This window comes from Lithobates pipiens, unplaced genomic scaffold (genome assembly GCF_037356315.1).
Source record: "Lithobates pipiens isolate NorthernLeopardFrog02 unplaced genomic scaffold, aLitPip1_a1.2 Scaffold_8, whole genome shotgun sequence".
Taxonomy (NCBI): domain Eukaryota; kingdom Metazoa; phylum Chordata; class Amphibia; order Anura; family Ranidae; genus Lithobates; species Lithobates pipiens.
The window spans coordinates 13,113,611-13,127,390 of record NW_027507903.1 but is presented as its reverse complement, the minus strand read 5'-3'; the positions used below and the strand labels follow the sequence as shown (position 1 = coordinate 13,127,390).

General features: G+C 46.5%; 2 protein-coding genes across 4 annotated transcripts in view; one reads left to right on the top strand and one right to left on the bottom strand.

Moving 5' to 3' along the window:
- Positions 1-10,722, top strand: part of LOC143962982 (methionyl-tRNA formyltransferase, mitochondrial-like) — a 43,916-nt gene extending 33,194 nt beyond the window's left edge. Inside the window, exons 8-9 of one of the 2 annotated variants that reach the window (XM_077472511.1) lie at positions 7,472-7,539; positions 8,394-10,722. In XM_077472511.1, the coding sequence (XP_077328637.1) occupies positions 7,472-7,539; positions 8,394-8,588 (263 nt within the window). In that variant the 3' untranslated portion in view covers positions 8,589-10,722. The remainder of the gene's footprint in view (positions 1-7,471; positions 7,540-8,393) is intronic. The other variant, XM_077472512.1, reaches the window with a different exon arrangement.
- Positions 10,723-12,530: 1,808 nt separating this feature from the next.
- Positions 12,531-13,780, bottom strand: part of LOC143963357 (uncharacterized protein HI_0077-like) — a 66,749-nt gene continuing 65,499 nt past the window's right edge. Inside the window, exon 11 of one of the 2 annotated variants that reach the window (XM_077472977.1) lies at positions 12,531-13,164. In XM_077472977.1, the coding sequence (XP_077329103.1) occupies positions 13,093-13,164 (72 nt within the window). In that variant the 3' untranslated portion in view covers positions 12,531-13,092. The remainder of the gene's footprint in view (positions 13,165-13,780) is intronic. The other variant, XM_077472976.1, reaches the window with a different exon arrangement.

Genomic DNA, 13,780 nt, shown 5'->3' with positions numbered 1-13,780 from the left:
AACCCCTTAGGAGAAGCGCTCTTGCGAGTGCGTTCCTGGGTCCAGCATTTGCGTCCACAGACACTAATGCCAGACTCGGCCCCGTCCACGCGTCATTGGATTTTATTTACAGTAGCGGGAGCCAATGGCCGCGCTGCTATCAATCTATCCAATCAAGCGCTGAGACCCCGTGGAGAGAGGGACAGCACGTCCCCACCGAGGAGATAAAGGGGCTCAGGTAAGTAAAATGGGGGGGGGGGGCAGTGACTAGCAGAAGTTTTTTCACCTTAATGCATAGTAAACACAAGGGTTTACAACCCCTTTAAGCACTAGAGATCCGCGCTATAGCCAAATGACGGCTACAGCGCGGACCTCCTTTGCCGGGACTATGTCTATTGACGTCGTCCCGTGCACGAGCGGCCTGCGCGCCCCCTGAGGGGCGTGCGCGGCGCGCTCTGTGATTGGCGAGTCTACTAAACTCGCCTCATCACGGATCCGAGCAAGGGGTCAATCCCGACCCCTTACCACGTGATCAGCTGTCAGCCAATGACAGCTGATCATGTGATACAACGGAGCCGGTAATCGGCTATTTTTCCTCCTCGCGCTGACAGAGCGAGGGGAAAAAAAAAGAGCCGATCACCGGCGGCCATGATCGGGACATCAGTCCCGATCACAGCCAGCTTACCAGTGCCCACCTGCCCCCTGCCAGTGCCACTTCATGAATAAAGCAGTGCCCACAGTGCCACCCATCAGTGCCCACAATCTGCCTCAACAACGGTGCTGCACCCCAGTGCCACATATCCGTGCCCATCAGTGTCATCTACCAGTGCCCATCAGTGCCGCCCAGCAGTGCCATCTATCAGAGCCACCTATCAGTCCCATCTATCAGTGGTACCTATCAGTGCCCCTTAGTGCCACCCATCCGTGCCCATCTTTGCCCATCAGTGCCGCCTTATCTGTGCCCATCAGTACTGCCTTATCTGTGCCTATCGGTGCCACCTTATCTGTGCCTATTAGTGCCGCCTTAACTATGCCTATCAGTGCCCACCAGTGCAGCCTATCAGTGCCGCCTCATCAGCGCACTTCAATGAAGAAGAAAAATTACCTGTTTGCAAAATTTTATAACAAACTATTAAACATGATTTTTTATTTTTTTTTGCATCTTTTTTTGTTTAGCAAAAAATAAAACTCCGAGCTGTAATTAAATACCACCAAAAGAAAGCTCTATTTGTGGGGAAAAAATGATAAAAATCTCATTTGGGTACAGTGTTGTATGCCCGCGCAATTGTCAAAGTGCATCAGCGCTGAAAGCTGAAAATTGGTCTGGGACTGAGGGGGGTTTAAGTGCCCAGTAAGCAAGTGGTTAAATAGTTAATTGGGCCCATGCTGTTCCAAAGAAAGAAATTTTTGCTTTAATACATGTGTTTGCTGTGTGCGCTATTTAACCACGTCAGCTCTGGAAGGTTTACCCCCCTTCATGACCAGGCCGTTTTTGGGGATACGGCACTATAATATTTTAACTGACACTTGCCCGGTTGTGCGACGCTGTACACAAATACATTTTTTGTCCCCCCCCCTCACAATTAGAGCTTTCTTTTGGTGGTATTTGATATCACCTCTGCGGTTTTTAGTTTTTATGCTATACAGTAAAACCTTCGGATTGTGAGCAGAATTCGTTCCAGAAACATGCTGGTAATCCAAAGTACTTGTATATCAAAGTAAATTTCCCCAAAACAAATAACGGAAACTCAAATGATTCGTTCCACAATCTTTTTTTAAGACGTCCTTCAGTTTATAGTCCATATAAAAAGATTATAGCAATGTGACCAGGTTGTGTAACCATAAAATGCCCATCTACAAATGGAAGCCTCCACAAGGGGATTAGAAGCAAAACCTAGCAGGAGCTCCAGAGTATAAAAGGTGTTCGGGTTGTCAGGATAAGTTTAATCATTGGAGGAGAGCAGGCTGAGTTCCCAACAAAGCTAAAGAACTTGACCACGCTGTGCTTTCATGCCTAGTGTGGTCATTTTTTGATAGGAAAGCAGAGGGACTGGCAGGAACACCAGGGATTTTGCACAAAGGAAGCAATACAAAGAGAACAGGAGACTTTTCCATACAAGTACAGAGCATCCGGAAAGTATTTACAGAGCTCCACTTTTTCCACATTTTGTTATGTTACAGCCTTATATCAAAATGGATTCAATTCATTATTTTCCTCAAAGTTCTACAAACATAATGACAACGTGAAAGACGTTTGTTTGAAATCTTTGCAAATTTATTAAGAATAAAAAATCCCATGTACATAAGTATTCCCAGCCTTTGCCATGACACTCAAAATTGAGTTCAGGTGCCTCCTGTTTCCACTGATCATCCTTGAGATGTTTCTACAACTTGATTGGAGTCCACCCGTGGTAAATTAAGTTGATTGGACATGATTTGGAAAGGCACACACCTGTCTATATAAGGTCTCACAGGTAACAGTGCATGTCAGAGCACAAACCAAGCCATGAAGTCCAAGGAATTGTCTGTGGACCTCCGAGACAGGATTGTATGGAGGCACAGATCTGGGGAAGGGTACAGAAACTTTTCTGCAGCATTGAAAGTCCCAATGAGCCCAGTGGCCTCCATCATCCGTAAATGGAAGAAGTTTGGAACCACCAGGACCTTCCTAGAACAGGCCGCCCGGCCAAACTGAGTGACCGGGGGAGAAGGGTCAAAGACAGGGAGGTGACCAAGAAACCCGATGGTCACTCTGACAGAACTCCAGTCTTTCTCTGTGGAGAGAGGAGAACCTTCCAGAAGAACCATCTCTGCAGCACTCCACCAATCAGGCCTGTATGGTAGAGTGGCCAGACAGAAGCCACTCCTCCATAAAAGGCACATGACAGCCCCACCTGGAGTTTGCTAAAAGGCACCTGAAGGACTCTCAGACCATGAGAAACAAAATTCTCTGGTTTGATGAAACAAGGATTGAACTCTTTGGCCTGAATGGCAAGCGTCATGTCTGGAGGAAACCAGGCACCGCTCGTTACCTGGCCAATACCATCCCTACAGTGAAGCATGGTGGTGGCAGCATCATGCTGTGGGGATGTTTTTCAGCGGCAGGAACTGGGAGACTAGTCAGGATTGAGGGAAAGATGAATGCAGCAATGTACAGAGACATCCCTGATGAAAAGAGCGCTCTGGACCTCATACTGGGGAGAAGGTTAATCTTTCAACAGGACAACGTCCCTAAGGCCTCATGCACACGAGACGCAGATGAAACCTCTGTTAAAAAAAAGCTGAAACGCGCGTTTTGCCGCGTTTGCATGTCGCGTTTAGACGCGTTTAGACGCGTTTGCGTTTAGACGCGTTTATAAAGATAACATCATGTAGACCCTCCCCAAGCTCTCAAAGCATTTTTTTTAACTATTTCTGCTATTTTGATCAGAGTGAGCAGCAGCAGCATAGAGAGCAGTTGTACACTTGCATTTGCCGTGTCACTTGCCACGGCACCTGCCACAAGTTGTGGATTGTCCACTTGCCACGTCACTTGCCACAAGTTGGGGATTGTCCACTTGCCACATCACCTGCCACGTCACCTGCCACAAATTGTGGATTGTCCACTTGCCACGTCACTTGCCACATCAGCTGCCACGTCACTTGCCACGAGATGTGGATTGTCCACTTTCCACGTCATCTGCCATGCCACCTGCCACAAGCTGTGGATTGTTCACTTTCCATGTCACCAGCCACATCACCTGCCACAAGTTGTGGATTGTCTACTTGCCGCGTCACTTGCCACATCACCTGCCACGTCACTTGCCACGTCACCTGCCACAAGTTGTGGATTGTTCACTTGCCACGTCACCTGCCACGTCACCTGCCACGTCACCTGCCACAAGTTGTGGATTGTCCACTTGCCACGTCACTTGCCACAAGCTGTGGATTGTCCACTTGCCACATCACTTGCCACGTCACCTGCCACAAGTTTTGGATTGCCCACTTGCCACGTCACTTGCCACGTCAGCTGCCACGTCACTTGCCACGAGATGTGGATTGTCCACTTTCCACGTCATCTGCCATGCCACCTGCCACAAGCTGTGGATTGTCCACTTGACACGTCACCAGCCACATCACCTGCCACAAGTTGTGGATTGTCCACTTGCCACGTGACTTGCCACATCACCTGCCACGTCACTTGCCACATCACCTGCCACAAGTTGTGGATTGTCTACTTGCCGCGTCACTTGCCACTTCACCTGCCACGTCACTTGCCACGTCACCTGCCACAAGTTGTGGATTGTTCACTTGCCACGTCACCTGCCACAAGTTGTGGATTGTCCACTTGCCACGTCACTTGCCACATGCTGTGGATTGTCCACTTGCCACATCACTTGCCACGTCACCTGCCACGTCACTTGCCACGTCACCTGCCACAAGTTTTGGATTGTCCACTTGCCACGTCAGCCGCCACGTCACTTGCCACATCACCTGCCACGTCACCTGCCACAAGTTGTGGATTGTCCACTTTCCACGTCACTTGCCACATCACCTGCCACGTCACTTGCCACGAGATGTGGATTGTCCACTTGCCATGTCACTTGCCACGTCACCTGCCACGTCACTTGCCACGTCAGCTGCCATGTCACTTGCCACAAGATGTGGATTGTCCACTTGTCACATCACCTGCCACATCACTTGCCACATCACCTGCCACAAGTTGTGGATTGTCCACTTGCCACGTCACTTGCCACATCACCTGCCACGTCACTTGCCACGAGATGTGGATTGTCCACTTGCCATGTCACTTGCCACGTCACCTGCCACGTCACTTGCCACGTCAGCTGCCACGTCACTTGCCACAAGATGTGGATTGTCCACTTGTCACATCACCTGCCACATCACTTGCCACATCACCTGCCACAAGTTGTGGATTGTCCACTTGCCACGTCACTTGCCACATCACCTGCCACGTCACTTGCCACAAGATGTGGATTGTCCACTTTCCACATCACCTGCCATGCCATCTGCCACAAGTTGTGGATTGTCCACTTACCACGTCACCAGCCACATCACCTGCCACAAGTTGTGGATTGTCCACTTGCCACACCACTTTCCACGTCACCTGCCATGTCACCTGCCACAAGATGTGGATTGTCCACTTGCCACGTCACCAGCCACATCACCTGCCACAAGTTGTGGATTGTCCACTTGCCACGTCCCTTGCCACGTCCCCTGCCACGTCACCTGCCACAAGTGGATTGTCCACTTGCCACATCACTTGCCACATCACCTGCCACAAGTTGTGTATTGTCCACTTGCCACGTCACCTGACACAAGTTGTGGATTGTCCACTCGCCACGTCACTTGCCACATCCCCTGCCACAAGTGGATTGTCCACTTGCCACATCACTTGCCCCATCACCTGCCACAAGTTGTGGATTGTCCACTTGCCACGTCACCTGACACAAGTTGTGGATTGTCCACTTGCCACGTCACTTGCCACGTCCCCTGCCACAAGTGGATTGTCCACTTGCCACGTCACTTGCCACGTCACCTGCCACAAGTTATGGATTGTCCACTTGCCACGTCACATGCCAGTCACCTGCCACAAGTTGTTGATTTTCCACTTGCCACGTCACCTGCCAAGTCACTTGCCGCGTCACCTGCCAGGTCACTTGCCACGTCACCTGCCACAAGTTGTCTATTGTCCACTTGCCACGTCACATGCCAGTCACCTGCCACAAGTTGTTGATTTTCCACTTGCCACGTCACCTGCCAAGTCACTTGCCGCGTCACCTGCCAGGTCACTTGCCACGTCACCTGCCACAAGTTGTCTATTGTCCACTTTCCACGTCACTTGCCACTTCACCTGCCACGTCACTTGCCACAAGTTGTGGATTGTCCACTTGCCACATCACTTGCCACCTGCCATGTCACTTGCCACAAGTTGTGGATTGTCCACTTGCCACGTCACTTGCCACAAGTTGTGGATTGTCCACTTGCAATTGCAATTGTTTAAAATATTTTTCTAATGGTTTTTCATCATTTGCAATCATTTTTGAGATTTTTAATGTAAAAAAAAAGGTCACCTTTAAAAACGCATATAAACGCAAACGCGGCTAAACGCGGTAGCGGCGTTTTGCCGCATTTTACCGCGTTTTGCGTCTGAAACGCAGAAATTTTTGTTTCTGAACGCATTTTTTTGCTTCTGGAAAAACGAGATTAAACGCAACTGCATATAAACGGAAAAAAACGAGACTGTGTGCATGGACACATAGGATAACATTGAATGAGTTCAGGTGCAGTTGAAAAAACTGTCCAACTGCATCTGAACGCGCGTTTAACTGCGTCTCGTGTGCATGAGGCTTTAATGCACAACCAAGATAACAAAGGAGTGGATACAGGACAACTCTTTGAACGTCTTTGAGTGGACCAGCCAAGCCCAGACTTGAACCCGATTGAACATCTCTGGAGAGATCTGAAAATGGCTGTGCACCAACGCTCCCCATCCAACCTGATGGAGCTTGAGAGGTCCTGCAAGGAAGAAAGGAGAACCTGCCCAAAAATAGGTGTGCCGAGCTTGTAGAATCATACGCAAAAAGACTTGAGGCTGTAATTGGTGCCAAAGGGGCTTCACCAAAGCATTGAGCAAAGGCTGGGAATTTTTATTTTTAAGAAATTTGGAAAGAATTCAAACTTCTTTCACGTTGTTATTATGGGGTATTTGTAGAATTTTGAGGAAAAATAATGAATTTACTTATACACCTTACCAACCGCTCATTATCTGCCAACCCTCTCCTCCAATCCCTACACTGGCTCCCAATCGCCCAGCAAATTACATTTAAAATACTTACCACGGCATACAAATCCATTCACAACTCTACCCTGAGCTACATCACCAATCTCCTCTCCAAATATCACCCAAACCGTCCTCTCCGCTCTTCTCAAGACCTTCTACCCTCAGGCTCCCTCATCTCCTCCTCCCATGCTCGTCTTCAGGATTTCTCCAGAGCCTCTCCCATCCTCTGGAACTCGCTACCTCCACTGGTCCGGCTATCCCCTACTCTTGCTACCTTCAGGCGATCCCTGAAAACTCATCTCTTCAGGAAAGCCTATCACCTCTCCAACTAATCTTCCACCGCTTCCATCAGCTCATTCCCCAGTTATAACCTTTTGTACCACCTGCCCCACCCTATTAGATTGTAAGCTCTTCTGAGCAGGGCCCTCTTAATCCTCTTGTATTGTAACTGTATTGTATCCCCTTTATATTGTAAAGTTCTGTGTAAACTGTTGACGCTATATAAATCCTGTATAATAATAATGAATTTAATCCATTTTGGAATAAAGCTGTAACATAAAATGTGGAAAAAGTGAAGCGCTGTGAATACTTTCTGGATGCTCTGTATTCTTTAGGAATCGCCACTCTCTTTAATGAATACGTCGATAAAATACAAAACCTGGTAGGTAGTCTCGCCTCAGTTATGATACTAATTTCTTTTGGTTGCAGATTTTTCAAGAGTCCCTGGAGCTATTCGATATCTTTCTGGGCCGGAGATCTTGGCGGTACGATGCAAGGTGGGCTTATCTGTTGCTCTGATTGTAGTGTTTCTGCCTGCTTGGTATTTCCCTGTCATTAATAATAATAATAATAATACCATAACAAGTCAGCATGTCGCCTTTCCTGTCCAGTTCAGGGCATGAAAAGCTGACATCTACAGTGGAACCTTGGTTTACGAGTAACACGGTTAACAAGCGTTTTGAATAATGAACAACATTTATTTTGAAATTCTGACTCGGTTTGCGAGTGTTGTCTCGCAAAACGAGCAGAATTCAAGCTAATGAGCGGGTGCAGTACCGTATTGGGACAGAGTTGCGGGGACACTCGGAAATACTCGGAAAATACTCAGTTCCCGAGTGTTTCCGAGCTGTCCCCGAATATTTCCCAGGCTCTCCAGCGCCCCCCCTCCACCTCTGGCCACATGCGTTATTGCAGTGGTCATCAACCCTGTCCTCAGGGCCCACTAACAGGCCAGGTTTGCAAGATAACTGAAATACATCACATGATGTATGATCACGTGATATAATTTGCCGCTCAGTGATTGCAGTATTCTAGTCTGCATCTCCCCAAGGCAATACATAAAACCTGGCCTGTTAGTGGGCCCTGGGGACAGGGTTGATGACCACTGCGGTATTGCATGCAATAGAAGTCAATGTGGAACAAATTATCTTCATTTCCATTGACTTCTATGGGGAAACACGCTTTGATATGCGAGTGCTTTGGATTACAAGCATTCTCCTGGAACGGATTACGCTCGTCATCCAAGGTACCACTGTAATTGGTTGATATGAGTCTGTTTGGTGCACAAATGCTTACTTCAGTCTTCCTCTGAGCTGTGCCTGACCTCTTTGTGAACTCTGTGTGTTGGCAGGATGGCTGGGTTGGAATCAGAACTGTGAAACTAAAGAGGAAACTATCAGCCAAGGATTTTTATAACGGTTACCTGCACCCCTGGTTCACGCAGAATTCAAGCTTGCCTATGGAGGAGTGCCGCTTCTCTACACTGTATGTGCCAGAAAAACCTAAGGCTGCAAAGAGGAAACCCGTGTCTGTACGGAACACGTGACATCGGAGACAGAAGAATGAATAGATGAGTGGAGCAGCAACAGTCATCTGGTATTAGAGCCTGGAACAGGAATGGGCAGGGATCACCATCAGTGAACAGATTGTCCCCCCCATACTAGAAATCTGTATAGGGGGGGAGGAACGTACGACCATTGCCAGCAGGAATATTCTAAGACTGTACAACCAGTGGTGACTGGATAGGAACATAGTTCCACCATCATGAGAACAGTAAAAAATTTTGTGAGTGAAAAGGGGAATTATTAATAAAAAAAAAAAAAAAATGAAGTATGGAGGTGACATCAGAATGTTTATTTGGGCAATTCTTTAGATTTGCCTCCTATGGTCATTGAACCACTTGCCAACCCATAGGACGGGTTTCAGTGGTTACACCGGAATGATGCCCGCACCTACAGGCATCACCCCAGTATGGATCTTTTCAGCCAGTAATTCCCTGTAAGGCAGAAGTGATCCGAGTGGTTAATTAGCCTCTCTAACACTTATGTGGGTGGCGGAAGGTGGACCCACCCCTGCCCACCTCCTACGGCCGGCGCCTCCCCTCCCCTGGGCTCTACCGTCCCATTGCGGAGCCCGGGAGCGATGTGCCCGGCGGTGATGGCTGCCCTGTACAGAGAGAGGAACTGAAGTCATTCCCCTCTCTCTGTAACCACGGGAAACCGTGAGCGACGAGTAGTTCTTCGCTTCTGGTTCCTCCTCCCTGTTTACCCGGCGGCCAGGAATACAGCTATTCCGACCGATATTTGTCTGATCAATTATATGGGAGGCCAGAGGAGAGATTTGGGGGTCTGTTTGGGTACAGTGTTGCATGACCGCGCAATTGTCATTTAAAAAATGAGAGCGCTGAAAGCTGAAAATTCCCCTGGGCAGGAAAGGGGGAAAGTGCCCGGTATGAAGTGGTTTAAAAAAAAAAATAATAATAATAATTTCCTTATCTTTCAAAAAATTGTGACAAAAAATTACACCTTCTAAAAACTCGCTAAGCCTCTTACTAAATACCTTGGACTGTCTACTTTCCAAAAAGGGGTCATTTGGGGGGGGGGGGGTATTTTACTATCCTGGCATCTTTGGGTCTCAAGAAAGATAGTCAGTCAGTACATCAGGATTGATCGATTTTTCAGATATATCCCATAGTTTGTGGACTCTATAAAACTTTCCTACAGACTAAATAATATACACTGGTTTGGGTAATTTGCACCAAAGAAATGTATCAGATACTTTTTGGGATAAATTTATGACGAAAGATTATCTATTTGCAAAATTTTATAACAGCAACAAAGAAAAGCGATCCCCCCCCCCCCCAAATTTTTGCTCTTTTTTTTGTTTATTTAGCAAAAAATAAATAGCCCAGTGGTGATACCAATACCACCAAAGGAAACCTCTATTTGTGGGAACAAAATGTTAAAAATTTCATATGAGTACAGTGTTGTATGGCCGCGCAATTGTCATTCAAAGTATGAAAGCTGGCCTGGGCAGGAAGGGGGGGGGGGGGGGGGGAAGGTGCCCGGTATTGAAGGGGTTAAATCTGCTTTAAAAAAAAAAAGACAAACCGTGAAACAAGGTACTGTAGACAGTCTGTAGGAGGCAGAATTATTGTTGGTTGGTAGGGGATCAAATACTGTATTCGCATATAACACTCACCTCTTCACCATGAGAATTGGGTGCAAATAGCGTGTGCGTGTTATACTGCAATACTTGCATTGTAGCTGCCTCGGAGGGGGACGGGACGAGCGCCATCAGATTACATACAGCGAAAATCTCCTGTTTACTTGGTGGCCTCTGTAATAGGAAGTCCAGTCTCCTGGACCGCCATTGGACCACTGTTCTGTCTACCATTGGAGATTCTCACTAAATGGCTGCAGATGGGCATTGATCAGGCTGCATTGATGACACTTGTGAGGCTGCAGATGGACATTGATCAGGCTGCATTGATGGCAATGATGAGGCTGCGGATGAGCATTGATCAGGCTGCATTGATGGCAATGATGAGGCTGCGGATGGGCATTGATGGCACTTGTGAGGCTGCAGATGGACATTGATCGGGCTGTATTGATGGCACTTGTGAGGCTGCAGATGGACATTGATCGGGCTGTATTGATGGCACTTGTGAGGCTGCAGATGGACATTGATTGGGCTGTATTGATGGCACTTGTGAGGCTGCAGATGGACATTGATCGGGCTGTATTGATGGCACTTGTGAGGCTGCAGATGGGCATTGATCAGGCTGCATTGATGGCAACGATGAGGCTGCAGATGGGCACTGACCCTTATTTTGCTTCAAAGTTCCTTATTTAAAATTTACGTTTTTTTCCCCTGAAACTTCCCTCTTAAAATTAATGTGCGTGTTATACGCCGATAAATACGGTAACTTATTTTGCTCACTGAACTGCAACTCAATTTATAACATTTGCATTGTGCGTTTTTTTTTTTCTGGATTTTTGGTTGATATTGTGTCTTTATCATGTAAAATACACCTATGATAAAAATTATAGAAGGAAAATAAATACCGCGCTAGAACCCAAGGGAAAATGTAAAAAATTGATTATATAAACTGGCTGCAGCTCAATTTCGCAAGATATATGCAAACACAATAAGTAGAAAAAAGAAAAGCTGCGCGAATGAATTTAAAATGTGTATGCGACAATTCCTATTAACATATGACGCCACTAAAAATCAATCCATTAAATAAAGTGATTAAAATTCCCAACAAATAAAGTAATCAGAATTAACCATCAAATAATGTTGAAAGAAAATATAGTCCAATGAAGTAATATAATAAATGAATAAATAAATAGTCCAGTGAAGTGATAAGGTGAATGAATAAATAAAAGACAATCTTCTGTGCAGACAACACCGATAATTGTGACCTCCACCACACAAACTAAGCGCATACCAGAGGGCAAGCAATATCAGGCCTGTAGTTATACTCAGCATCAGATCATCAAACAGGAGCAGCAAGTCGCTCTCTCTACGCTGGAGACAACCCAGGAAATCAAACCTCAACAGCTAAGCCACCAGCCAATGGTCGGGGTCCCCCAGCAGGCCGCAATCCCGCAATGGAGCTCTCCTCTCAACATGCTTGATGTGTCTCCCAAAATGATAGACCCTTCATTTCTTTCTAAGTGGGCAAACTCAAAAAATCTGCAGGGGTTCAAATAATTATTTTTCCCCACTGTATCTTTCTTATACAAACCGAGAAAAGGAACCTGCTCCAGGTGTCTGGGCCACAAAAATCTCCTCAGATACGGGTGCTGGCTCCGTATGCAAAGTAGCATGTAGAGAAAAATTCAATCCGGATAGCCGCACGCCAACAGTAATTTCATTATTGGTTAAAAACCATGTACAGCAAGAGATGGAATCAACAGCTAACATGTTTCACACCATGACTACTGGTGCTTAATCGTGGCTGATGAGTAAGCACCAGTAGTCACCGTGTGAAACATGTTAGCTGTTGTTTCCATCTCTTGCTGTACATGGTTTTTAACCAATAAAGGCACAAGAAAAAATTACATCTGGGAACTGGTGCTGTGCACATTTTGTACAGACGGCAGCCTTTGAATGCCATTCATTATCTTTACCCTTACTGAAGTGTATTTGTCTCTTAGCCCTTGTACACGCGGTCGAAGATTCCGACGGAATGTGTCCGATCAGACCGCTTTGTCGGATATTCCGACTGTGTGGTCTCCATAGGACTGTTTCCGTCGGAGTATGCGACGGACCAAGTTTTCCAACTTGTTGGTAAAATTTTCCGACAAAATGCTCCGATAGGACATACTCCGATCATGTGTAGAGAATTCCGATCGGACAAAGTGCCACGCATGCTCAGATCAAATTCCTACATCAAAGCTATTGGCTACTAGCCTGAACGTAGTCCCGTCGCAACGAAATAACGTCATCACGTTCTGAAAGATCGGATTTTCCGACAACTTTGTCCGACCGTGTGTATACAACAGTTTCGGACAAAATCCGACGGATTTGGTTGTCGGAATGTCCGACCGTGTGTACAAGGGCTAACACAGTTCAACTTTAATTTCCAGTCCTTCTAAAAGGATTGTGTTTAGAAACCTTGAGTGTCAGTTAATAATGGGAAATACATTATGAATAAACTTCCCTTCCACCTGTTCAGATATTCCGATCGTGTTCACGATACAATTTTCAGACATTTGTGTTCAGAAAGTTCAGTTTGTTTAATTAAAACAAAAAAAAAAAGCAAAAATCTTATTTTATGCTAATAACATTTTTTTTATTAAAATGCTGAATTCCTGTTTTATTGTGATTACATAGAAGAATGACCAGAAGGCTCATCTGTACCTAATAAATACATAGATTTTCTCTGTATAAAACACCAGTGTTCATTATCTTGAATAGTGTTCAGCATTAAAACTGGGTGTAGGCAGTAGTAAAAGTTGTAAGTCGCTCCCAATCCTACATTGTCCAGCAATGAGTCGTATTGAGTAATATAGAAGTGATGAGCAGCAGTGACGTGATGCTTAAATAAGCGTAGGAGATTGTCCGATAATAGCGGACTCCTTACTGGATGGTTTCACCAAAGGAAGATACCACTGGAAGAGGGGGGGGGGGGGGGAACAAACAGAACATCAGATCACACAGATCGGAAGAGACAAAAATCCAAAGTGACTTTATAGAACCAATCATCAGTATGGTCTTCCTCACGGTTAGGTATTAGAGAATGATGTGGTCCAAGGCACCATAAGTAATTGGCCTCCATCCCAAATTTGATCAAAAAGAGGTTTGGTCGGCGGGACTTGACTTTAACCACTTAAAGACCGCCTCCTGCACATATACGTCGGCAGAATGGCACAGCTGGGCACAAGCACGTACCTGTACGTTGCTCTTTAAATGCCCAGCTGTGGGTCGGGGGGGGGGGGGCGCGCCGCCGTGCTCCCGACCCGGTCCTGAGCTCCGTGGCTATGGGACCAGAAGACCCGATGGCCGCTGGTGTCCTGCGATCGGGTCACAGAGCTGAAGAACGAGGAGAGGTCTGTGTAAACAAACCTCTCCCCATGCTTCCTACTGTGGCTGTCACCGATCGTCTCTTCCCTGTTATAGGGAAAGACGATCAGTGACGTCACATGCCAGGCCAGCCCCCCTACAATAAAATAAACAAAAAACATAACGTCATACATAACCCCTACACTGCCCCCTAGTGGTTAACTC